Source organism: Chionomys nivalis, chromosome 5 (genome assembly GCF_950005125.1).
Source record: "Chionomys nivalis chromosome 5, mChiNiv1.1, whole genome shotgun sequence".
NCBI lineage: Eukaryota > Metazoa > Chordata > Mammalia > Rodentia > Cricetidae > Chionomys > Chionomys nivalis.
Window position 1 is genome coordinate 25,538,267 of NC_080090.1, and position 25,456 is coordinate 25,563,722.

Below are 25,456 nucleotides of genomic sequence, written 5' to 3' on the forward strand. Positions count from 1 at the left end.
CCAGGCCTCTCGCAAGATGGTACAGATGACATTCAGAAGAGGCAATTGGAAGGCCCAAGGCTGCAGAATTTTCAGCTTCCTTCACCACCGAGCACAGTGAAGTCAGGTTGCTTCTGCCTAAGGCATTTGTGGTAGTAAGTTTCACCACTTTAGGGGAATGTAACAAGGTTCAGGGTCAGGAGGGTCCAGTGACTCAGGAATGGAAATCTCTGGTATCTGGTGAGTGAAGCAGAGGTCCAGGTCACACTGGTGTCAATAAAGTAAAAGCGGCTGTGACACTTCTCTCATTCTTGTCCTTGGCCTGTGAGTTAGTCACATGCCTTTTGTGTGGTTCTTCAGTTATGTGCACCAACATTCCAACTTAAGGAAGCAGTACACATACTTCCTGTGAAGGGTGTGTAGGGACCACACAGGATCAACATCCAGTGTATTCAGGCCTTGGGGCACTGTGATCTCTCAAAGATGGCTGAAGAAGACACATGGGGCAAAGGGAACAGGGTTTGTGACCTTTATTTTTCTTCCACATTTGAAATTTTATTTTTATTTTATAGCCTCATGTTCTCTAAGCTGGCTTGAATTCTTGATTTTTTTCTTGTCTCACTGATAATACCACCATGAGCCACCATGTCCAGCCTGCTTGCCATGTGTCTGCAGGGTTGTATTCCTATGGACTCTCAAACTCTGAAGTAGCCATAGAGTGTATAAAGTTGTTCAATAAGTATGTCTCTACTGGTATAAAACATTTACTTTTAAAAAGATTTAAAAAATTGTATTTTATTGTATTTTATATCTTTATTTGTGGTCTCTGTGCTGATTTATTAAAAAAAAATCTTCCTAGGCCAAGACATTAGCTTCCTATATAGTAAGACATCAATAAAATAATTTATTATTGCTCTGTTAAAAAAAATAAAGTCCTTAAAAAGAAATAAAGTAAATCAGGAAGTAGTGGCACATGCCTTTAACCACAGCACTCAGGAGGCAGAGACAGGCAGATCTCTCTGAGTTCAAGACCAGCCTGGTCTACAGAGTGAGTTCCAGGATAGGCTCCAAAGCTACAGAACAACAACAAAAGGCTGGAGAGATGGCTCAGCAGTTAAGAGCACTGGCTGTTCTTCCAGAGGTCCTGAATTCAATTCCCAGCAACCACATGGTGGATTACAGCCACCTGTAATGAGATCTGGTGCCCTCTTCTGGCCAGCAAGCATACAGACAGACAGAATACTGTATACATAATAAATAAATCTTTAAACAAAAAAATGGAGATATAGATATGATAGAATAAAAGGGTAGATTATTGAATCTACTCTGAAAAGGAAAAAGGGAGGATATAGATATGATAAGATAAAAATGAGTAAAAAAATGAATTAAAATGCTTGCCACACAAGCTTGGTAGCCTGAATTCAGTATCTGGATCTCATAGCAGGAGAAACAATTCCTAAAAGTTGTCTTCTGACTTCTATGAGTGCATCATGGCACTTGCACACATACACACACAATTAAAGAAATAGACAAATGCATGAGTTTTGTTGCTTGTTTGCTTTTTGTTTTGAGATATGTAGATCAGGCTAGCCTTGAACTCACAGAGATCCACCAGCTTCTGCCTCCTAAGTATGAGTGCTGAGATTAACGATGTGTGCTACTATTCCTGGCCCAATGCATGTTCTTTAATGCATAGTACTAGTTACCCTTTTTGGCCCTCCAGGGACAAATATTGTGCCAGAGGATTATTAACTATTGACAGTCAAGATCAAGTTTGTGCAACCATATCAAAAAGGGAATTCAAAGAAAAAAAGAAAACTATTCTCCAACCCAGAGAAAGGCCTGATGATCTCACCTGCAGGTAAGCAGTGTGCACGGTACAGGGAGCCTGGCTTATGAGGTAGCCTACACGCCCAAACCTCCAGGCCTGCCACTCTTGCTCGGCATTGGAATATACTGACCAGTTACTGGAAATAATTTGTCAGCTAAGAGGGTTTGATGCTGACGGTTTTTGTTTTTTTTTTTTTAGATTTATTTTATTTCATGAGTGCTATAGCTGCACGTATACCTAAATGCCAGAAAAGAGCAACAGATCCCATTATAGATGTTGTGAGCCACCATGTGGATGCTGGGAATTGAACTCAAGACCACTGGAAGAACATCCAATGCTCCTAGCTACTAAGCCATCCCTCTAGTCCTTGACTCTGATTCTTACCATATGCAATTTGTCCTGTTTTATTTCAAGGATAAAAAGAGCTATCTATGTAATTGTGGTAATCACCTGTGTGACTTCCATGGTAAAATTAAAGAAAGCTGGGAAGCAGCAGCCCTTAAGAAACAAAGCAGCTCACACTTCCCATCAAAGCTGCCCCTCTCAAGTGGCTACATCTAAGGTCATCTGACAGTTTCCATAATTAATTTTACAACTAAGAAATCCTGAGTCCTATTCCAGGACATGAGCTGCTCTGGGAGATACAACATGACCATGACAGTAAAGATCTGATCTGCATCTCTTGGTTTCTTTCATTGTGAGGGCTGGGAATATGGATATAGTTCAGTTGTAGAGGCCCTGGGTTCAATCCCCAGGACTGTAAACATTATTTCAAATATGTCAAAAAATATTTCTTAGTGAGCTGGATTTTTCTTCTCTAAAAATTGAAGCCACAACACTGACACAGGGAAAGTCACAACTTTCAGGCCACACTGTGTTCTTGTTTGGTGTGAGTTCAGGGCTCCCTACTACTTTTACAGAATCTTGTAATGGGTCACTGGCTACAGTGCTTTTTCTTGGTCAAATGATGACTAACGATTAACATCTAAGACAGTTCGTTAGAAGATGTAACTTCAAAGGTCAATCACACGCAGAAGGAATTAATTCATTAACAAAATGGACTTTTGGTCTTCACTTAAAGGGATATTCCTCCTTCAGTTGGAAGGCTTCAACTAGGCGTTCTCTTCTCTGGCATCATTTCCAGGGTGATGCTCATTCACAGAAGGACTTTTGCACAGCGACACATGCTGTCCAAGAACCACTCCACGGTGGGTCCAGGTACCAAAAGTATCAGAGCAGCATCAAAGTCATGTCATTTTGTCACTGAGTCTGGATCTACCAAACTGAGTCCTGAGAAAGTGGACTAGCTTGGTCTCTGTGAAGAACGCCGTCCCAAGGGTCACTCCTAAGCAGATGGTCCCCACAGCGATGTGTGCCAGTCTAGCAGACCAGCCCTGATCACAGCAGAGGACGGCCTGGGAAGAGAGACTAGTGTCAGACAAACCAGGGCACAGTTACCATACAGCTTTTAGGTTTATTTATTTTATGTGTGTAAACTTATGTGCATATGTGCCCTCTGGGTGTGTGTGCCCCATGCCTTTAGAAAGACCACAAGGGCATCAGATTCCCTAGAGCTGAAGTTACAGGTGGTTGTGAGCTGATATGGGTGCTGAGAACTGAACCCGGGTCCTCAGGATGAGCCGTGAGTGCTCTGATTCACTGAGCTCACTCTCCAGCCCTACAGCTGGCTTCTAAGTCAGATAAAAGGCACAATGAAGAGACTAGGGGTTAAGTACTGCCCTTTAAGTCTGGAGAAGAAGGCGACAAGCACTTGATCCATCTGTTTTGGATGAGAGGGGGAGTCTAGAGGGAAGGACACTGGCAGCCTGCAGAAGTAGGGTGAAGGCTGAAGGGAGTCTTACCTCTGAAACACCAGTAACGCCACCACCGAGGGCAAACACCCCAAGGAGGATTGGCGACAGGCGCAGGCCAGCCAGGGGTCTGTGGGGGCTCCTCTGGAAGTAGTGATGGATGAAGTAAAGGCTCTGTGTGATCCGAATGCCCATGTTAAAGCAGTTGGCCAAGATGAAGCCCACACTGCCACACCAACTGGTCAGGAGGTAGGATAAGACCAAAAATGAGGAAGACAGTGCCAGCATGGTGAAATTGTACCTGGGGAGACAAGCAACATGGCGAGGTAAGTATCTTGACCAAAGACAAGAACATTACACAAAAAAAGTGGCCATATTAACTCACAAAGAGATCTGAGTTCATATTACTCATAAGTCAATGTTTTCATGTGTGTTGCAGACTGGGATGGGTTGTTTAGTTCTTGCATTAGAGAAACCCAAGGCCTTACATATGCTAGGCACATTCCTTTGCCTTTGTATGCTTTTCCTTTTTTCTACAAGGCGTATCACTTTGTAGCCCATGCTAACTTTGAACCTCCAGGTTACAAGGATTATACGCCTGAGCTACAATACCTGGCTCAGTCCTTAGTTTTGTTGTTGTTGTTTTGTTTTGAGACAGAGTGTCCCTATGTAGTCTAGGCTTACCTCTAACTTACTATATAGCTCAGGCTGGCTGGCCTTCCGGAATCTCTGTCTCTGTGGTGTGTGTCTCTCTCTAAGGTACTCAGAGAGCACCTCACAATGCACAAACTAAGCATTCTTTTTTTGTTGTTTTGTTTTTTGTTTTTTAAGACAGGATTGCTCTATGTTGTAGCTCTCGTTACAACTGGAACTTGATTTGTAGATGACGTTAGCCTTGAACTCGCAGAAATCTACTTCCCTCTGTCTAATGCCAAGTGCTGGTATTAAAGGTGTGCCACCACCTAGTTAAGCAAGCATTCTTTACTGAGCAACATCTACAACCCTGGGGCCTTAAACTCATAATCTTCCTGCCTCAGCCTCCCAAGAGCTTACAGGTATGTGTTCCCATGCCCAGCCATAACCCATGTTTTTGTAACCCTGAATATGACATAGTTAACATGCAAATGAGACCCCTAAACAAAACACATACAATTCAAGATACACTTCTAAGGATAACAATTTATGAGGTGATTCTTTGTAATAAAAACACAAAAATCCTTTTCAGCTTAAATCTCCAATGAGTGTGACCTGAGTAATAATGCCAACTCTGTAAAGGACTGTGAGGGCTGCCAGGGACAACGGCAAACATTAACATGCATGGCTCCTATCCTGTGGAGCTTACATTTGCTCAGCAGAGAAATGAATCAGCACATCGAGGCCGCAAACCACGCAAGGACTGACCAAGATCACAGCTCTACAGAAACTTACTTTATTAGAGTGCATGATAAGACAAATGCCCACACCCACACACATATATGCCCATACACATATACACACACACGTGTGCACACACACGCACATACACATGCACACACACTGTCCTCCAACAAAGGATGTATAATTTCATCCAGAATTAAAGAAAGAACATTCATGTACTTCTCAGTAGAAAATCTGATTTCATGACCAATGAGCATACAAGAGCCTGTATTTCCACACTAGTACTCTGAGTTCCTAGCTCCAAGTCTTCAGACACAAGTGTAGTTCTCACTCCCATCAAGGACCATTACAAAAAACCACAGCCAATCAAAATGAAGAGTTGTGGAGCACAGTCCCAACTGATCCATCTACAACACAACTCCTACACCTGAGCAGAAGAGGAGACACAAAGACTGAAAGAGCCAAAGGAACAGGAAGTTTACTGTGAGGCTGTGTTCCCTAGAAATGGAAGAAGCTACACCAATGAAATCTTAACAACATGGCTCATGCACATGGCCCAAACAAAGACAATACCAATAGCTATGTTAAAATGGACAGGGGAAAGCACAAAAGGCAACTAAGCTACAGGCAACTAGGTGTTTTGGGATATTTTAACTAGGCAATGATGTGTTACATTTATTTATGCTGCGGAATATGCTTTAACTGTGTAAAGGGTGTCACTTCTGTTTATGCTGCATTGTTTAACGATGTAAGGATGTGTGTTTAATTACATAAAGATGTGTTGCAAATGTTTCACCTTCCTGCCTAAGGCACCTGATTGGTTTAATAGAGAGCTGAACAGCTAATAGCTGCTACGCAGAGAAAGGATAGGTGGGGCTAGCAGGCAGAGAGAATAAATAGGAGAAATCTAGGCTTGAAAAGAAAAAAGGAGGAATGAGAGAAGGAGGAGAAAAGAACAACGGACACACCTAGGGCCAGAAACTAGGCAGCCATGAGCGAGCCAGAAAGAGATGGCAAGAAAGTAAGAAAAGGTAGGAACCCGAGGTAAACCATGTATAAAGAGAAACAGGTTATGTTATAAGAGCTAGCAAGAAAGAGCTAAACAAAGGCTGAGCATTCAAAACTAATAAACTTCCTGTTTCACAGTAAACTTCCTGTTCCTTCAGCTCTTAAAGTCTTTGTGTCTCTTCCTCTGCAGTGACCCCTCTGTGTCTTGATTTGGGAGCTGGTTGGTGGCCCAGAAGAAAAATTCTGGTACAACTAAGGACTGCTGAGAGTGACTGAGAAACAGTCTTCCCCCGGGAAGAGCACACCAACTGCTTATCCAATACCAAATGGTCAGCCCTGGAAACACACATACAAGTGACATATAGACTGAGCGGGTTGTATTTATATATTTAAGAACACACATACACCAATTAAAGGAAAAGAGGCCATGAATTTGAAAGAGAGCAAGAGGGGTCGGGGGGGGGGTAAGAGGGGAAAGAGAATTTGGAAATGATATAATTATAATCTTTTAAAAAAATAATTCTTTAAAAAAAATGCTACAACATGCTGTCTAAATTTCTTCATGATTTGGTCATACGACCTCTGTTTCTCTTAAACATTTCAAATGTGGGCTGGAGAGATGGCTCAGAGGTTAAGAGCATTGCCTGCTCTTCCAAAGGTCCTGAGTTCAATTCCAAACAACCACATGGTGGCTCACAACCATCTGTAATGGGGTCTGGTGCCCTCTTCTGGCCTGCAGACATATACACAGACAGAATATTGTATACATAATAAATAAATATTTAAAAAAAATTTCAAATGTGTTTTAGCACTGCCTCACCTCCTCCACATTAACACTGAAATTACTGCTAATTAAAATTCCCTTCAAAATGTGGATTCTGTCCCTGCATGTTGGGGCACACCTTTAATACCAGCACTCAAGAGGTAGAGGCTGGTGGGTCTCTTTGAGTAGAGCCAGTTTGGTCTACATAGCAAGTTCCAGGACAGCCAGGACCACATAGAGAGAAACTGTCTAAAAAAAAAAAAAAAAAACTGTAATATGTGGTAGAGTCCCTAGTTTATGTACTGTCCCATCTCTCACTTAGCAGGCTTTAGATTATATTTTATTTTTAAATTGCTAGAAGCAGCTTTCAAATTGAAATATGGTATTTTTCAAAGTTAAACTTTTTATCCATGGAGAAAGAGTAGACTCAAAGCAGTTCTGCAGCTATGAACTAGCTAAGGTGAAGAGGATGTGTAGACAACTATTTTAAGACTATGGGTTGTGATCTACTAATAGGCTGGCAAATTAATTCAATAGGTCATAATGTGTCTTTAAGACTTTTAAATTGTATTTTGTTTGTATGCGATGGCTGTCTGTGTGTATGAGGGTGCACATGTGTGCATGTGTATACATGAGAGTGCACATGTGTGCGTGTGTGTGCATGAGGGTGCACATGTGTGCGTGTGTGTGCATGAGGGTGCACATGTGTGCGTGTGTGTGCATGAGGGTGCACATGTGTGCGTGTGTGTGCATGAGGGTGGACATGTGTGCGTGTGTGCATGAGAGTGCACATGTGTGCGTGTGTGTGCATGAGAGTGCACATGTGTGCGTGTGTGTGCATGAGAGTGCACATGTGTGCGTGTGTGTGCATGAGAGTGCACATGTGTGTGTGTGCATGAGAGTGCACATGTGTGCATGTGTGTGCATGAGAGTGCACATGTAGAGATCTAAGACAACTTGCAGGAGTCGCTTCTCTCCTTCAAGCACGGGTTAGAACTCCAGGATTCAGGCTTGGCAGCAGGCACCTGTACCTACTGAGCCATCTAATCTTACCTGCTCTGAGATGTAGCTCTTTTGAAGAATGAGATAGAAGAGAATAAAAAGAATCAATATATCTTGTGCGTGAGAAGCTTCCTGATTTATGGAACTTGCTTCTGTCACAGGCATTTACATGTGTGCCGGGTCATACTGTGCTCAGACCAATCGTTTCCATGGCTTCAGATTCAAGATTGCTTGGCACTGTAATGAATGGTTTCCCTGGTTTACATCTTCTAAAATTCCCATTCTATTGGCCTGGGAGAAGACCAGAACTCCCTAAGATAACGGCTTCAGTCTGGGCTAGTTATCTTGGCTACACTCCAGTCACGATGCAGCCAAGCCACCAGGCTCCTATGTGCAGCAGTCTAAGATGAGAACAGACAGAGGGTGCTGAGAAGGGAGAAGGACTCCCTGACTCTGGGCTACCCCTTCCTCACTCCACACTTACATCAAGCCTCTGAAGTTCGCAATGGTACTCAAGGTAACAGAGGCAGCATGGAAACCTTCCAGGATCCAGAACTCAAGAGACAGTGGCTAGTTAGAGAGGAGGGCCCACACCTCTCCACTCACACCACCCTTCATATTCTCTCCTTATCATTTCTATCCTTTTACTCATTTACAGTGTCATCAGAAAACACTATCCTAATATTTTGGCATGAGGATATAAAAAGCAGATGGATTTTTATAAAAGACGAAAATGAGGGAAAATTTAAAATACACATACGTGCGCAAGGGCCTACTTTGTACAGAAGTGACAGGAGAGAGTAGTAAAAGTAGGGTGAACAACTATCTCCATGGAAGATTTTGAACAGTCAGTGTTAGAACCACTGATGAAGGATCCAGGGCAGAAGTCCCAATCTGGAGCTAAGAGATAAGAAGAACTTGTGTTGAAATACATATTTGCCTTTGAGCCTTCTTCTTAGGAAAGATGTCACAGAGTCCTGAGATTCTTGGAGAACTACAAGTCCCTTAGAGACAAGAATTTACATAGATATAAGTGATTTGCCTACATCCATGTCTGTACACCACCTGCATTCATTGCCCAAGAAGACCAGAAGAGGCTGTCATGTCAGATCCCTGGAGTTACTGAAGATTGTTAGCTGCATGTGGGTACTGGGACTTGAACCTGAGTCTCTTGAAAAACAGCCCGTGTTCTTAATCATTGAACAATCTCTCCAACACCTAAGTGGTGTAGGAGGTTCTTCTGTATTTATGTTGCTTTTATTGGTTAATCAATAAAGAAACTGCTTGGCCTGATAGGGCAGAACTTAGATAGGTGGGGAAGACAGAACTGTATTCTGGGAGGAAGAAAGCAGCAGATAGAGCCGAGCCACCACGAAGCTGCCAGGTCAAAGACGCTGAATCTTTCCCCGTAAGCCATGGACCTCATGGTGACATACAGATTATTAGAAATAGGTTGAATCAAGATGTGAGAATTAGCCAATAAGAGGCTAGAGCTTATGGGCCAAGCAGTAATTTAATTAATATAATTTCTGTGTGGTTATTTCAGGTGTAAGCTAGCTGGGTGGTGGGACGCAGCCCACTCCTCCCTACTACACCTAAGAATTTGTTTCTTGAAAAAGCAAAGTAACGGAGTAAGCCCTGAGCTGAGGCCCACCCTTGAACAGGGATGGGGTAGGATGAAGACTAGCTTTCCCTAAGGCTGTCTACAAACCTAACAAAAACAACCCATCCCCCACTAAAGGAAGCAGAATATTGGTTTCCTAGACCCACTGTGGGAAGCACCAGGTAAACTGTGTCAGGGCAATGGTGGTCCTAGGGAGAGACACACTAGTAGTATAGTATGGCCTCTGAGAAAAGTGTAGCCAAATCCACGCTCAGAATGAAAAGTAAAAGATGAGCATGCTACTTCACTTCATCCGAAGGCAATGATTAAACGTGCACGTTCTCCGTTACCCACCTGTCAACCTCCTCTTTGCTCATGGCTGCAAATGTGAAACACTCGGTCACACCATTGATTGCAAGCAGGAGGACATAGAGACAATAGGAACGCATCAACACAGGACCTACAAAGAAACAATCCACAGAGATTCAAGAGTCAAAACGGGATGTGCCCTTAGCTCCACCATGTGTTCAGAGAATTAGGTCAGGGAACCTGATGGCGACAATGGGAGACTGCATGCCCACCTGAGGACTCCAGTATCTCACCACAATGACCAGAACACTCAGGTAACACCAGAAGGATAGTGACATATAGTGGTATATTATTTGTGTTTTAATAAATAAAGTTTGCCTAAAGATTAGTGCAAAACAGTCACACTAGTCGGTCATACAGGCCAGGCAGTGGTTGCCCATACTTTTAATGCCAGCAGCCACACTAGTTAGCCATCAAGACTGGACAGAGGTGGTGCACGCCTTTAATCCCAGCTCATAAAAAGGGAGAAGACAGATCTCACTCCCAGTCTCAATTTGAAAATCCATGGAGACAGGATAGCCTATTTTCAGTCTGAGGAAGAAGAGCCAATGGCTGGCTGATTTGCTTTTCTGATCTTCAGGCTAAACCCCAATATCTGCTCTGGATTTTTGTTATACATGCTACATTTGGCACCCAACATTTGGGGTACAATTTCACAAAAAAAGCCACTTGCCTGTGTCTTTACAGCCACTGTCATAGGCCAGAGCTACAAGTACCTGGAGTCACTGCCCTACCTGCTAGGTCTTTCTTTCTTCTCTCCTGGCTGGCTCTCCCTGAAACCCCTTCTTGGGCTGCTGCCAAACTAACTGCCTTGATATCCAGTCAGGCTTTTACTGTTCTATGCAGCAGCAATAAACCTCATGTCTTCATCAACATCATTGGCAGATTCGATAAGAAAATTAACGTAATGGCAATTCATTTATATTTTAATAAGTAAAGCTTGCCTGAGAATCAGAAAAGTGAAATGCTGGCCAGATTTACAGACCAGGCAGCAAGGACACACAACTTTAATCCTAATAGTCACACTAGCTTGCCATGGAAACCAGGCAGAAGTGATGCATGCCCTTCGTCCCAGAATGAAAGGATTATAAGATGGGAGGAGACAGCTCTCAGTCTCATTCTGAGATTCCTAGAGGCAGGATCGTCATTTCAGACTCAGGTGAGGTAAGAGCCAGTAGCTAGCTGTGCTGCTTTTCTGACCTTAGAGTTGAACCCGAATTTCGGGCTCTGAGTTTTTATAATTGTGCTACAAATTGGGAATTCTTAAAGGGAAGAATTAGTTAGAAGAGAGAGTTTTTTCTCACACTAAAAAAGGGAAAACACCATTACACTGGAGGGATTTGTGTCTGTATGATAATAAGCTGGACAGTTTGAAAATGGAACCATTAAATGAGAGGATAACTAATTTAGAAGGGATTTATGTAACGTCAATTGTAAATGTCACATCATTTTTATGGTATCATTTAAAAAGTTGGCTAATCTGAGTGCTAGGATATAGGCTTTAGAGAAGTCTAATAAAACAGATCATAGAGATATTCAAATCCAGACAGAGGAATTTAATGGAGAACCAATTTCTGCATTGCATTATAAGAATAGAGGGGAACAACCTAAGGTTTTCAAACAACCAATCTTAATATATCCAGCAACCTTACAGGAGTTGTCAAATGATAGAGTAAAAAGCTGAAATGGACTCCTAGGCCAATGTTAGATTTAAGGAGATTCAAGGAAGCAATAGTCTCGTATGGCATGCATTCACCTTTTGTGAAGCAAATGTTAAACTCATGGTCAGTTTGGAATAGAATTATCCCTAATAACTGGATAGAGTTGGTTAAGTTGTTTTAGAGCCTGGTCACAATTACAATGGAGTAGCTTGTTCAGAGAAGAGGCCAAAACTATTAAAGAATGCAGTAAAGCTAGAGGTAGGAAAATATCTTATAGGCCCATATTCCAAATCTGGTGCAGTCATTTCCTGCGATATAGTAAAGGAAACACCTTCCCAGAGCAAGCAAAGAAATAAAGAGCCTAATGCTTACTGGAAGAAACCATACTGCTTTGGATAATAAAACAGGTATAGAAGAGAAGAGAGAACAAAAAATTCAGAAGAAACCATAAAGCAAATATTTTGGGAAACTTATATAAATGAACAAAGACCAAAATTAAAAATATGAATAAATAACATTATCATTGAAGGTCATCTGGTAGACCCAGGTGCAGATGTAACAATAATTTCATCAGAATCTTAGCATCCAAATTTGCCTCTTTAGGATGTAAATGTTCAATTTTTAGGTATCAGAACATTATCTCAGGTAAAGCAGAGCACAAGATGGGTTGAATGTACAGGGCCAGAAGAACAGAGAAGAATATTAAAACCATATGTGGCTAACAAAGCAATGAATTTGTAGGGACGTGATTTGTTACAGCAATGGAATACTCAGATTAACATTCCCCCAATCATAGAAACAAACCATACATTAACGTATGTTTTTGGGAAAAAAATTACAAGTTTTATAAAGAACAGTCACTGGCCATTCAGGTTATACAAGAACAAGGCACAACAGCTGCTGATCTTATAAAAAGCACCAACAGCCCTACCTTTAAAATGGTTGACAGACAAACCTGTATGGGTTAAACAATGGCCTTTAACAATAGAGAAACTGCAGGCTTTAAAACAGCTGGTATATGAGCAACTAAATGCTCAGCATATTGAAAACCAACCAGCCTTTGGAATACTCCTGTGTTTGTTGTTAAAAAGAAATCTGGAAAATGGAGAATGGAAACAAATCTAAGAGCTGTTAATAAGGTGATTCAGCCAATGGGCTCTCTACAGTCTGGTATTCCTTTGCCTTCTCTATAGCCTAAATGACGGCCTCCTATATTTACCAACTTGCAATATGCAGAAAGAGTTGTTTGCATATTAAAACTGTTGAATTTATATCATATTACATAGAATTGACTTTATTATATATAAAGTTACAAGATACAATCAGAAATTAGGCATCATCCCATATACATAACACACATCCAATCCCATATGTGTCTACTAGATTCTCTAGCACAAGATAATGCAGAAATCCATCAATTATTGATGGGAAATGTGCTGAAGGCCTCAAAATTTCATGAAAAACCATGTCAATAGCATAGATTTAAAAAAGACTTTTCTATCACGTGGCCACAAGCCAAGGAGATTATAAAAAAATATCCTACTTGTTCTTTATACAAGCAAACACCACTGCCTAGAGAAGTAACCCAAAGGGTACTCAAAGAAATTAAATATGGCAGATGAATGTGTTCCATTTTGTAGAATTCGGAAAACTAAAATATGTACAAATTTGAGATTAACTTTGTTGGAACATAGTGTACATGTTCAAGATATTATACCTATATAACATTTAACAATGTAATGCAAAACTCTAGTCCTTGGAAATTATTATTGCCAACTGTTTAGGATACTAAGGAAATGCAGGTTAGTAGTTAATCACCTATTTTAATTGAACTTGCAGTCACATTAGGTATGTTTTCAAGATCAAACAAAGATATAGTTTAGATAGAGAAATCATCTTCAAACACCTGAGATCTATAAAATATGGCATCTAAGATATTTAAATAACATAGGTTTTTTTTTTTTTAAAGATTTATTTATTATGTACACAGTGTTCAGCCTTCATGTATGCCTGAAGGCCAGAAGAGGGCACCAGATCTCATTACAGATGGTTGTGAGCCACCATGTGGTTGCTGGGAATTGAACTCAGGACCTCCGGAAGAGCAGTCAGTGCTCTTAACCTCTGAGCCATCTCTCCAGCCCCAGGTTTTTTTTTTTTTTTTTTAAATGAGTATGAGACATTCTGACAGCACCAATCTACTTCAGAGAAGATAATGGGCATTGAAGAAACTCCACATGGAGTTCTTTCTTTGTGTCAAAAGTAAGCCACTGGACAAGAAAGTGCCTTTGCCTCAACTGCTGATAGTATATTGTCTTTATTGGACAAGCAGGACACAAAAGAAAGTGACTGCTGAACATTGTAAGGACAAGGAGGGACAGCCCTTCAGAATATCCTATTTTACAGAAAAGTCTGTTGGATATGCTAACCCTGTAGGCTGAAGATGGATGTCCCAATGTTGCAGAGGAACTTTGGGTGACTGTCCAGGCATCCAGCTGTTTCTGTCATTTCTAAATTTTTTGGAAGTCGCTTGCTTGCACTTCTGCTTACACAGTTAATATTATTTCCTTCTTGGGTCTCTGAGGGAGTTGAAGACTAGATAGTTATAGTTTTTCTTGTTTACCAGATGCAGAAAGCAAGTTATGATAGAAAGTAAATTAGGTACAAGACTTTGAACTTATCAAGATAGGATAGATGTATTTTCTCTGAATTTGTCAAATGCAAATGGACTAGACATTGCTGATGTATTTATTTTCTGTAAATACTGTATATAGTTATTGTAATTATTGCACATAGTTTTTCTTATCTTAGTTATAGCCTTTTTATTTTAGACAAAAAGGGGAATATAGTGGTATATTATTTATGTTTTAATAAATAAAGCTTGCCTAAATATCAGTGCAAAACAATCATACTTATCAGCCATATGGGCCAGGCAGCAGTTGCACACACCTTTAATCTCAGCATCCACACTAGTTAGCCATAGAGACCAGGCAGTGGTGGTGCATGCCATTATTCCCAGCACTAGAGAGGAATATAAAATGGAAGATAGGTCTCACTCTCAGTCTCAATCTGAGGATTCATGGAGGCAGGACTGCCCATTTTCAGTCTGAGGTAGAGGTAAGAGCCAGTGGGCTGGCTGCTCTGCTTTTCTGATCTTCAGGGTGAATCCCATTATTTGTCTCTGGGCCTTTATTATACCTGCTACAGTGAGGAATAAAAACACAGATCTTATGCTGAACAACTAAAAGTTTATCTAGCCACAAAGCAAAGCTGTAAGCATTTCTTTTTTTTTTTTTTTTTTGGTTTTTCGAGACAGGGTTTCTCTGTAGCTTTGGTGCCCGTCCCGGAACTAGCTCTTGTAGACCAGGCTGGCCTCGAACTCCCAGAGATCCGCCTGCCTCTGCCTCCCGAGTGCTGGGATTAAAGGCGTGCGCCACCACCGCCCCGCAGCTGTAAGCATTTCAACCAGCATAGAGGTGATGCCTGCAAGTTTGAGCTCTGAAGACACCAGCATGTATTAAGGGAAGCTCAACTGAACAGGCTGCAAAGACCTTTTGGGAATAGCCAGCACCAGGACCAGCAGCAAACTCCTGAGACAGAACTTCACAATCCACAGTGAGAATCAGAGGCCCCAGTGGTAGTACGGTGTTACATTAAGCTATACATTTTTAAGAACTTTGTTGATCCAGGGCAGTGGGATGGCTCAGTGGGTACAGTGCTTGCTGCAAAGAGTGATGCCTAAATTTGATCCCTGGGATCCACACAGTGGAAGAAGAGAACTCACTCCCTACAAGTTGTCCTGACTTCCACATAATTGTGGCACCTGTATACACACACGCACACACAAATAGTGTCATTTTTTAAAATTACAGACTAGAGACTAGAAGCTTTATCATGGGTTTGAGTCCTCACTTTTCAGAGGGCTATTATGATACAGAGATGAGCAAGTAATTTCTTTCTCTCTCTCTCCCTCCCTCCCTCCTTCTCTCCCTCCCTCCCCCTTCCTTCCCTCCTTCCCTCCCCCCCTCCTTTCTTTCTGTTGTTATCATTTGATTTTAGGAAGACAGTGTTTCATAGAGCCACGGCTGACCTCAAACTCTTTACCTCTTGTTTCCACCTCCTGCATACTGGTATTTCAAGCATGCAACACCATGATTTTCCTGAAAGAGCAATTTCTAATAAAAGAAATGATCGTTCAAACTATAACCCAGCAATTGCACCCGAGGTATCCATCCAACAGAAATAAATGAACACGTTCACAAAATGTGGACTGGCTCTATTCATAATCACCCAAACTGACCAGCAATAGAAAAAAGGACAAGTCAACTGGTGCCTTCCATTCAGAGTAACGCTCCTCAGCAAGAATACTTTTAAAAGGGTGGCTAGAGAGATGGCTCAGCAGCTAAGAGTACTTCCTGTTGTTTCAGAGGACCTGGTTCCGTTCACAGCATCCACACAGTAGCTTGTTAGTGTCTAAAATCCACTTCTGGTGACCTCATTCCTGCTTCCAGCCTTCAAAGACACCAAGCATGCATGCGGTGCAGACACATACACACAGGCAAAACATTTGTACACATAAACTTTAAAATAAAAATTAAAAAAAAAAAACAAAGAAAAGATTTCTGGGCATTGTGGTGCACACCTTTAATCCTATCACTCAGGAATCAGAGGCAGGTGGATCTCTATGAGTTTGAGACCATCCCAGTCTACAAAGTCAGTTCTAGGATAGCCAGCGCTGTTACAGAAAGAAACCCTGTGTCAAAAAAACAAAACAAAACAAAAACAAAAAACTCCAAAACAAAAACAAAAAGCCCCAAACAAAGCAGAACTGAAGAAGCTTGGGCTGAGAGTGGTTAAGAGTCTGCTTAGCATCTGCAGAGCCTGGAGTTCTATCCAGCACCAAATAAACGAATAAACACAGCAAATAAAGTAGTAAGGCCAAACCATGGAGATAGGACATTCTTTTCTGCTTAATGCAGGAATCCTTCTAGGCAAAGTCAAGTTTTATGAAAATACTTAAGTCATCAGAAAAAAACTTTTAGGCTGGGCTGGGAAGTCCCGTGACATGAACGTTTCCTGACACACGCACTAGTTAGAGCAAGAAGAGAAATGGAGTATGGGACACCCGATAGGCACAGTCCATGGGCTTTGCAGGGTAGTAGCTTGGTGACAGCTTGGCCAAAAGCAAAAGGCAATGAGGCAGGTGTGGTGGCAGAGGCAGCATGATGACAGACGGCAATTAATGGACGTCTCTAGGATGAATCGCCCTACCACATGAGCACGGTAATCACTGAGCAGCCCCTCTTGCGGCTGTGTTGAAGCAGAGGCTGTTTCTTGGGGACTGTTTTCTCAGGGGGCAGAGTTGGTATGAACTAGTTGGACCCCATCTCTGCACATAAGCTTCCCAATGAGGCCTCCCAAGCAGTTCCCTGATGGAAATGCACTGCTTAAGGTGCACACCCCAGGGAGCCACAAACCACATCATAGGTTTCACAGAAAGTATTTCCTCAAATTTAACAACCTTTGGTGTGGAAACATGGTCTTTTCCCCAATACCAAAAGTCTGAGCTCCATTGTGGTCACTGAAACATGGAAATGTAAAATTGTACTGGCAAGATTCTTTATTGAGATGGGTCAGCAGAGAATCTTCCTGTTCCTTCTACTGATCTGAGAAAGCAAAAACATCTCTGCTTATTCCAGGATAAAAACTGCAAATAGATGGTCAGTCTAGAGCCTAGCATAGTTTGAAAGGGTAAAAAACCCCAAGGACTAGCAAGTACAGTGAAATTCTAGGCAGCCTGGGGATCAAGAATTTCTTCTATTTCTTCTTTTCCTCCTCCTCCTTGTTCTTCTTCTTCTTTTTTGTTTTTGTTTTGTTTTGTTATTTTAAGACAGAGTTTCTCTGTGTAGCTTTGGAGCCTGTCCTGGGACTTGTTCTGTAGACCATGCTGGCCTCAAACTCAGAGATCTGCCTATCTCTGCTTCCTGACTGCTGGGATTAAAGGCGTGCACCACCACTGCCTGGCGTGATCAAGTATTTCATTGATAGATATAGTCTATGCTTTTCTCCTTCTAAATCAAGAGTCCATAGATTAAATATATATTGTGATTTGCCAAGATCAATTTTATTCTAGGCAAATGGCTCTGGGTTATTTTTCCAGGGCTTTTACTAAACACACTCTGAGATTTACAAGGCACTTACTATCTCAGATGTATTTAGTACCCAGTAGAGACCCAACATAGACCACATTCTGCTTTCCTCCCTCACTTAGAGGAAACACAGATAAGATAAATACTTGGTAAAATATTTTATTTTATTTTATTTTTTGGATTTTTTGAGACAGGGTTTCTCCGTAGCTTTTGGTTCCTGTCCTGGAACTAGCTCTTGTAGACCAGCCTGGCCTCGAACTCACAGAGATCCGCCTGCCTCTGCCTCCTGAGTGCTGGGATTAAAGGCGTGCGCCACCACCACCTGGCATGGCAAAGTATTTTATGCCTGAGAGGAACACCAACAACAAGGAGGATTCGCCACTTCTTTACATGAAGGTGGAGAACTGATCTCCCTGGTGCAAGCCCAGACTGCACACTGATTGTGCACTGATAGTGAAAGAACAGCCCCAAAGCCCCAGCGATCCAGAATTTTGCCCCACAATGACACAGAGGTCACCCAAGTGTGCACATGGCCTGAATTTCACGAGCTGCCTCTATTTCTCTTCAGGAATCAGAACAGACTGTTACAAAGTCTAGCACATACCCGATCCTGAACTAAGCATGGCTCCTCCATAGATGTCCAGAGCCAGTTGAGAATAGGCAAAGCCAAATACAGTGATGGTCAGGCCAGTCAGCACGGCCAGCTTGAGGAGAGACTCCAAAACCGCAGCAGCCACAGCAACGTCCTCCTGGGCCAGGGGAAAGGAAGGAAGTCAGAGTCCAAGCTGAAGTGTCCTGATGCAGGCCGGCTCTCCCAGGGAGGGCTGTGCGCCTCTGCTTTTCAACTCTTCAGGAGAAATGTCCAGTGTGCTGAGGAGACAGTGCTCTATCCCCACATTTCCACCACACTGCCAGATCTGTGCTGCTTCTGACTGACGGCCGGGAACTCTGCCCTTGTCGCTGCACACTTAGGAAAATATTCCTAAGTCAGACTTTGAACCTGATCTTACTTTCAGATACTGGGCATAAATTGCATTTTGTTAAATATCTCCTAAGACACATAGCAGGTGGATCTAGATTGCTTTTAATTGCAAAATAAGTCAGACGGAGGCAGAGGAGAAGGCTCCTCAAGTAAGAGTGTTATCTCTGCATGCATGTGGGCCTGAGTTCAAATCCTCAGCACACATGTTAAAAAAAAAAAAACAAAAAACAAAAATACAGCCAGGCATGGCTTTCTATGCCTGTAACACCAGCAATGGGGACTGGAATAAGCAGATCGCAAGAGCTTGTTGGTCAACTAGCTGAGTCAAAACAGTGAGCTCCTCATCAGTGAAAGGAAGTCTCAAGGCCTAAGACAGAAAAGACACATGGGCACCCACATACTCATGTTCTGGTCTCTACATGTGCACGCAAGGACACCTACCTGCATACTCATGTTCTGGTCTCTACATGTACAAGCATGAATACCTGCATTTGCATACTCACATATGTGCATCTCACACACAGTAAATTAATAAAATAATAAAAGTTAAAATCTTTTTAAGGCCAAGCAGTGGTGGTGCACACCTTTAATCCCTGCACTTGGAAGGCAGAGGCAGGTGGATCTCTGTGAGTTCAAGGCTACCCTGGGCTATAAAGTGAGTTACTGGGTGGGTAGGGCTATACAAAGAAACCCTATCTCAGAAAAAAAAAAAAAACAAAAACAAAAAACCCAAAAATGTTTTAAAGTAAGTCAGAATTTTCAGTGGTTACGGGGTTGGGAATCTAGTTCAGTCGGGAGGGTGCCTGCCTGACATATACAAGGCTCCTAGTGTGACCCCTCATGCTGCACAGACTGCCTGAAGGGACACACGTCTGAAATCCCAGCACTTGGCAGGTTAAAGCAGGAGACTCAGAAGCTCAAAGCCATCATTTGCTACATGAAACCCTGTTTAAAACAAACAAACAAACAAACAAAACAAAAAAAACAAAAATAGAAACCCAAGAATTAACTAAAGAGTAAGGTCAGACAGGAAGTCAGCCAGGAGCAAACGAGAAGTAAACTGAGTCCTGCCAGCAGTAAGAGTGTGACGGGAGAATGACCCAGGTGTGATGACACATGCCTTTAACTCCACTATGTAGGCAGCAGAGGCAGAAGGATCAAGAACTTCCAAGTCTACCTTGGCTACAAAGGGAGTTCAAAGTCAGCCAGGGCTACAAAACCCTGCCTCAAAAAAACACAGCAAGGCCAGGTGATGGCGCACACCTTTAATCTCAGCATTTGGGAGGCAGAGGCAGGCGGATCTCTGAGTTCGAGGACAACCTGGTCTACAGAGTGAGTTCCAGGACAGCTAAGGCTTCATAGTGAGATCCTGTCTCAAAAACAAAACAAACAAACAAACACCAATGCAAAGCAGGAGAAAGAAGAGGTCTAGAAGGGAGCCTCAGCTCCAACTGAAGGAACACCGACTGCCCACATTTCTTCCCGTCCACCCGAGAGAAGTCATGAGCGCCAACCTTACCTGCTTCTGATGTGCGGCATCCTTTTCCCTCTCTAGTACCTTAGCAAAGAATATATAAAAACTCTCCTCTACTGGCTGGAAAATTAGCCTGGCCACAAGGGACCCGAGATTATTCACTATATCATATACGCCTACAAAACAGAAAGGAAGAACAATAATCACGTTACTTCTTAATTTCACAGCACTACAGGAAAATTACTTCTTTAATTTAATGTTTAATTTAAAAGTTTTAATTGTTTTTTTTTTTCTTTTGGCTATAGGATCTCATGTAACCCAGGTAGGTCTTGAACTATCTACGTAGCCAAGAAAAACCTGAACTTCTGATCTCTCACCCTCATCTCCCAAGTGCTGGGACTACAGGTGTATGCCACATACCTACTTTCCACGGTGCGGAGGATTAAACTTGGGGCTCTGTGAATGCCAGACAAACACTGTACTAACCAAACTGCTTCCCCAGCCAAAAGTTTGCAAAGTTGAAGATAAACTGTATATTCCCATGTGGTTGAAGAAATGCTAGATCTATGCACCAAATGGTAGTATCTGTTAAATCTGGAGCATAACCCCAGCCCCTGGCATCCATCCCAGCCCCCTGGCCTGGGAGTTGCTTTGGTCTGGACTCCAAATCCCAATATGCTAGGCCCTGACCCCTCTGTGGGAGGAGAGGGTCAGGACCACTCCCAAGGGTATTTAAGTGGCTCCCAGAGGAGATACACATGGTTCTGGGTCTGCATGGGCTCCCCGCTTTCCTGTCTCCCCACCGTGTGCTCGGCCACCCGAGAGCACCGTATTTAATAAAACAATGGGCCTTTTAATTCAGTTTGATCTGACCTAATTGGATTTCTTTGCACCAGCGGAGCTGCTTGTCTTAGGATCTTTTTCTAACAATATCTTGCAAAACCTGCAGTACAATATTGCAACCATGACACTGCCATTGTCACAGTCATGAGAGAGGTGCATTTATCACTAGCCCTTTAGAAAGTAAGTCATCAACTCAAAACTAACCTTTTCTCTACTTGACTCTGGTATCACACTGGAAAATCAATATAAAACAAACCCTGAGAGACTTACCAGGCGCACTGCCTGGGAGCAAAACTTTGTGACTATGATGCGCTCCGCCCCTCAAAGTGACTATAGGAAGCAGGGAGAGTGAGGGTCCAAACAAGCCTGCCACTCAGATCATACGACAGGGTATCATCAAAGACCTAGCGTCTATTAATGGCATCCATCTTTAATTAAAACACTACAGAATTTCATCTTACCCTGGTCGCCAAAGTTTAATACATTCAAAAATGTCATCACATATCGCTCGCCTATAAGAGAAAAGCAGTTATTAGCATTTCAAATGAAATAATCATTTTTTCTTTCCTTTTCTTTATGATCTATCAATGCTTCCAATTGATAAATATACTCCCCCACCCCCACCCTTTTTGTGAGTTCAAGAACGGACTCAATCTTGAGAATCTCCTGCCATACGTTCCTGGGTATTGGGCTTACAGGAGTGCGCCACCATGCCTGGATCTAGTTCACAAGTAGTCTCAGAGAAACTTAGATAACCAATTAAAGACCAATGTCCTAGCACTGAATTCCCCACCACCTCACAGCAACAGTTCAGAAAGTGCTGAGGTCTTAATTGATGGAGTCTTAAAGCCAAATTAAAACATGTTGGACTTAAAAGTTTGAAAACAGTGTGTGTAATTTCTCACTTGTCAGTGTAAATATAAATTGCTCATGTCATCTAGAGGATTTTCATTATATTGCTTGTTTTCCCTAAGTTTAGAGACACTGTTCTTTTGTCAATTTATTAAAGCTGCTGTTTTCTTAAAAAAAAAAAAAAGAAAAAAAAGAACTGAACACATATGGCTCCTTTATTATTATTCTCTAAACAATATCGTGTATGATAGTTTTATATAGCACTTACACACTATACCAGGTACAATTAAGGACTTCTGAAATGATTTAAAGCATAAATAAGGATATGCTTAAATCATATGCAAAAAAAAATACATTTCTTACACAAAGAATTTTAGTATACCTGGGATCGGTCCAGGAACCAAAACCTGATACCAAGGGACAACTGTGTAGTTCCCTATCAATCCCTAAATTCACTCTTTCAAATGGCTCAAACCCAGAGGTGGCACACGCCTTTAATCCCAGCACTCTGGAGGCAGAGGCAGGCGACACTAAACTCAAGGCTAGCATGGTCTACTGAGTGAGTTCCAGGGCAGTCGGGGCTACACAGAGAAACCTTGGCTCAAAAACCAAGGCTAAGCAAAATAGTCCAAAACAAAACAAAACAAAAAAACAAAAAGCCTGAGGGTTCCTCAAGAAGCATGTGCTGACTGAGTGAGATCCAAGCACAGTCCACAGGCATGTACAACTGTTGCTCATCTGTCTTTGTTCTCAGCACCTGACACTGTGTACAGGAAACATGAGGCAGAAGGGGAGACACGCACAATCTCACTACTGCACACAAGACAGGCTTTTTGCTTTATTTTTCTGAGACAGGGTTTCTCTGTTTAGCCTTGACTGTCCTGAAATTCACTCTGCAGACCAAGCTGGCCTCAGACTCAGAGCACCTGCCTCTGCCTCCCATGTGCTGGGATTAAAGGTGTGTGCCACCATTGTCCAGCTGAAAGACAGTTCTTAATAGAGTCAAAAAATGTAATATTAAAAAAATGTATAAAAAGTTAGGTTATGATAATGAGATTGTATGTTTTTCTCTAATTTTCAAAATTTCTGTCATTGATCTAATACTTTTATAATAAATTTATTAAATGATATAATTTGGGCTTTTCCAGTTAGATTTTACTGCAGTTTGGGTGTGAAGTGTTCCTCCAAGTTCCATGTGTTTAAGGTTTGAGCCCTGGGCACGGTGCTACAGAAACCTCCAGGAGGCAGGGACTGGAGGAAGAAAGTCAGGTCACTGGAGCATGCTGCTGGAGGATATATTAAACTCTGGCCCCTGTCTGTTTCCCGGCAAGCCTCCTCTGCCATGCACTAGCGCCATGATATACTGTGGTACTTTGGACCCAAAGCAACAAGGCTAAGTAGCCATGGGCTAAAAGTGTGGGCCAGATTGAACCATTCCTATTTTAAGTGATTATCTCGGGTGTTCGGCCACAGACTTAGACTTCCGTTAAGTCATCCTTTGTTACTACAGGACTCCCAAGTCGGCCCACACAGAGCACGGCCCCAGTCTCCTCATCCCTACACAGAGGGAGAGAATGTCTTTTATAAGGCTGTGGAGAGATTTAAACTAGACAGCTCAGGTAAAACATAAAGCTAAACAAATAATGGTTCCCCTATCTTCATTTAAAACAAAACACAGCAAGCATTTTCTAGGTGTCCTCTGTGAGGACCCCAGACAGGCTCTCTGGTGTCAGCGTCCCATGAGATCTTTTGCTTCTATCATGATCTCCCAGTCGCTCAGCGTGACCTTTTGCTTTACTTACCTTCTGTCAAAATCTGTTTCAAGAAAGACTGTTTGAAAAAACTCCAAGTCAATTTAGCCTCTTTCCAATTGACAAATGCCTAAAAGGAAAACAAATCATAAAACAAAATTACCAGCATTTCAAAGCTAAGAGCTACCTGGGAGGCAAAGGCCCATAAGGTCCCAACTTGAATAGTTCCCTCTGAATCTTCAATCAGGGATAAGCACACAGAACCAAAACATACCAGAAAATAATGTATATGGCAGCTATAATTTAAATCTTGAATGTTCCTGAAGGCCTGTGGTAAAAGCCTGATCTTCAGTAGGACCTGACAGGAAGGTGGCAGAGCCTTTTAGTGGTGTGCAGTGAGAAAGGACTAAGGCCACTAAGGATGGGCTGTGGGGGGCACTGTGCCAGCCCCTTCTCTTCTTTCCCTTCCCAGACAAGAAGGAACTTTTTGTTCAGCCATGCACTTCTGCCACAATGGGCCACCCTGAAACAGGCCCAACGCAGCAGGACCAACTGACCATGGATGGAAAGCTTTTCTGGACAGGCATCTTGTAATCTCAGTACCCAGAAGGCTGAAGCAGAAACATTCTGAGTTCAAAAGCAGTCTTAGCTATAAAGGGAGCTCTAGACCAGCCTAGATTACAAAGTGGGCCCCTATCTCAAAAAACAAAGTAAAAAACTTCAAACAGGAGTGGTGGCTCCAGCATCAGGAGGCAGAAAAAAGGACTGACCTCCATCCAGAATATTCTGGTGACAGAGTGAGTTTGGGGCCAGCTAGACTATAGAGTGAGACCTTGTCTATAAAAAAACTAAAACTGAACTAAACTTTCTTTATGATTTATTTCGGTTAGTTGTTACAATAACAGAAAGCTTACTTCCAAAATTGGAAGGCAAAGTCTTAGACATATTTAATCATACATAAAGAACCCTAAAGAATTACTGGTGTTCCTTTGGATGCCTTTGCAAATATAGAGAGAACATTACCACATCTAAAACACAGTTCACATTCAGTTCTTTCCTTTAAAAAAGATAGATAGATAGATAGATAGATAGATAGATAGATAGATGATAGATAGACAGACAGACAGATAGGCAGATAAGGTAGATTTGTTCTTCAAATTCCACCCCTTGTATTCCTTATCTTAAGGCTACCTTTGGCCACTTAGCCTTGACACAGTTATAAGGTGTACTCACATATTCCAGAAGAAAACCAGCCTTCCTAGGTCAGGTAAATCACTCAGAATCGGTACAACAGAGTAAAGTCTAGATTAATAATTGCAACAACAAAACCCTAACTTTACCTCTGCCTCTTCTGAACCTTCCAGGAGCCTCAGGCTGCCACTTCCTAAAGACCATGAAGGTGAGAAAACAAACACTCAGCGAGCCTTCAAGCCAGAAAGCCAAGAGTGAACAATGGGTGACTGGTTTCCTCGGTTCCCAGCCGGGACTCTGTCACAGGCATCCTAGAATCTCAGACGTTAGGTCCAGAACAATGCTGCCCAGTAGAATTATACTGCTTAGTTTTCTGCAGCCACAGAAAACAGGAAAAAGAAACAAGGGAAATCATTCTGTTTTGCTTTTCTTTTATGTATGTATGTATGTATGTATGTTTGTATTATGTATGTATTATGTATACAATATTCTGTCTGTGTGTATGCCTGAAGGCCAAAATAGGGCACCAGACCTCATTACAGATGGTCATGAGCTACCATGTGGTTGCTGGGAATTGAACTCAGGACCTTTGGAAGAGCAGGCAATGCTCTTAACCGCTGAGCCATCTCTCCAGCCCCTCTGTTTTGCTTTTCAACACATGTTCTAGCTATATAGCCAAATAACTTTCAATTCACTGTGTGGCTTAGCCCTCTGTCTCATTGCCATGACAAAACACCAGATGTGAGAGGCTCAAGGAAGGAGGTTAGGCTGGCCCACACTTCCAGGGTCCGTCCTGGAAAGCCAGGAGCTGAG

At 42.2% G+C, this 25,456-nt stretch overlaps 1 protein-coding gene across 1 annotated transcript in view; it reads right to left on the minus strand.

Annotated features, from left to right (window-relative positions):
- Positions 1–602: 602 nt before the first annotated feature.
- Rft1 (RFT1 homolog) overlaps positions 603–25,456 on the minus strand; it is a 43,021-nt gene continuing 18,167 nt past the window's right edge. The window contains exons 7-13 of the mRNA XM_057770875.1: positions 23,504–23,582; positions 21,311–21,361; positions 20,052–20,182; positions 18,155–18,299; positions 9,729–9,834; positions 3,673–3,922; positions 603–3,225 (exon numbers count right to left, since the gene is read on the minus strand). Of these exons, the coding sequence (XP_057626858.1) occupies positions 3,058–3,225; positions 3,673–3,922; positions 9,729–9,834; positions 18,155–18,299; positions 20,052–20,182; positions 21,311–21,361; positions 23,504–23,582 (930 nt within the window). The 3' untranslated portion in view covers positions 603–3,057. The remainder of the gene's footprint in view (positions 3,226–3,672; positions 3,923–9,728; positions 9,835–18,154; positions 18,300–20,051; positions 20,183–21,310; positions 21,362–23,503; positions 23,583–25,456) is intronic.